This window comes from Octopus bimaculoides, chromosome 3, assembly GCF_001194135.2.
Source record: "Octopus bimaculoides isolate UCB-OBI-ISO-001 chromosome 3, ASM119413v2, whole genome shotgun sequence".
Lineage (NCBI taxonomy): Eukaryota > Metazoa > Mollusca > Cephalopoda > Octopoda > Octopodidae > Octopus > Octopus bimaculoides.
Window position 1 is genome coordinate 90,670,147 of NC_068983.1, and position 1,643 is coordinate 90,671,789.

General features: G+C 37.4%; 1 protein-coding gene across 1 annotated transcript in view; it reads left to right on the forward strand.

Moving 5' to 3' along the window:
* Positions 1–1,643, forward strand: part of LOC106882888 (myb-like protein D) — a 14,066-nt gene that overhangs the window by 10,840 nt on the left and 1,583 nt on the right. The window contains exon 3 of the mRNA XM_014933698.1: positions 933–1,184. Coding sequence (XP_014789184.1) covers positions 933–1,184 — 252 coding nt within the window. The remainder of the gene's footprint in view (positions 1–932; positions 1,185–1,643) is intronic.

Sequence of the window (1,643 nt, forward strand, 5' to 3'; positions counted from 1 at the left end):
CTTTGCCCAGGCTATTCTTATTCTAGCAGCTACACTTTCAGTGCACCCTCCCCCACTACTAACTTGGTCACCTAGATAGTGGAAGCTATCAACCACTTCTAGTTTTTCTCCCTGGAATGTGGCAGAAGTTGTTTTCTGCACATTTACAGTGTTTATTGCTCCTGAACATTTGCTACATACAAAAACTAACTTCCTAGTTAACCTTCCTTTGATATTGCTGCACCTCTTATGTGTCCATAGCTTGCATTGGGTGCATCTTATAGAGTTTCTACCTACGCCTTTTCTACAGATTGAGCAGGGCCATCTACCTGAAGGGGTTTGTGTTTTATCTGCCTTCCTACTTATTAGGACTTTCGTCTTATCAGCATAGAGGAGCTCTCAGGGGCATCCTATCTTGAATTCCTGTGTTATCGCCTGGAGGACTATGATAAATCTGATATGCTAGAAAGAGATCATCTCTTTGAAGCATATTGGATGTCCACTCAGTGGTCATCCCTTCTTATATGCATGTAATACAATTTTTCTCAATTTTCTAGATTTTTTTACATTTGAAGTTTGTGGTGTAGTCTGTTTTATTTCTGTCAGGCTTTTCCATGTAGAAGAATTAAGTATGCAAGCTCATAGCACCCGAAACACATCAAAATAAATATCCCTTTCAATTTGGCAAAAAGGATTTGCACAATAGTGTCTGTTAGAACAACTCGGGGCCTTCGTCTTCAAGACCTCAAAACAACACTTACTGAAAGACAATATCCACCCTCACTTATAGATGAGGGAATTAAACATGCTAAAAAATTAGACATAAAATCACTAAGAACAACAAAATAGAACACCACACCACATCTCAAAAGACTACTATTTATATCAACACATAACCACAGAAATAGTGAGGCATTCAACACTCTTGTGCAAAATCTTCCTTTACTAACTAGAGATCCAAAAATGAACGACATCCTGAAAATCACAAACTCATCAAATGCAAAAAGCAACACAAGTCACTAAAGAGACTGCTAACAAATGCAAAGCTTTACAAAATGACCATAAAACCAACGGTTAAAAAACATGGACGCCCAAACTCTGGAACCTGCCCCAACTTGCTTGAAGGCTCAGATTTCCTTTACAAACAAGGACAGAGAATCACAATTAAAACTGGTTTCACTTGTGCCTCTGAGAACCTAATTTATGTAATAACCTGCTTGGGTTGTGTACACAACTATATTGGACAGACGAATATGACCTTGAGAAGGAGAACCACTCTACATAAAGAGCAAATCTGTTTCCCCGCAATACAGGCAAATTCCTCTCAGTGAACATATAGAAAGATGTGCAGATAACATCAAACAAAATTTCACAGTCTTCCCTTTCTACCAGTGCAAAGACACAATCTCTCCACAAGAACGTTTAAATAAAGAAACTTTATTCATTGAAAAATACAGAACACGTCTTAATATGCATGCATAACCAACTTTTATCTTTTTACATATTTCAATTCACGATTACATCACTGTACATCACTGTACATAAATCCCCTCACTAAACATGTTTTTCAAAACCTTTTTTTTAGTGTGTGTACATATATATTCCCCTCCCCTTACCGAAAGCTGAACAGTTATCTCCCTTGTTCACAACAATAACAATAATAA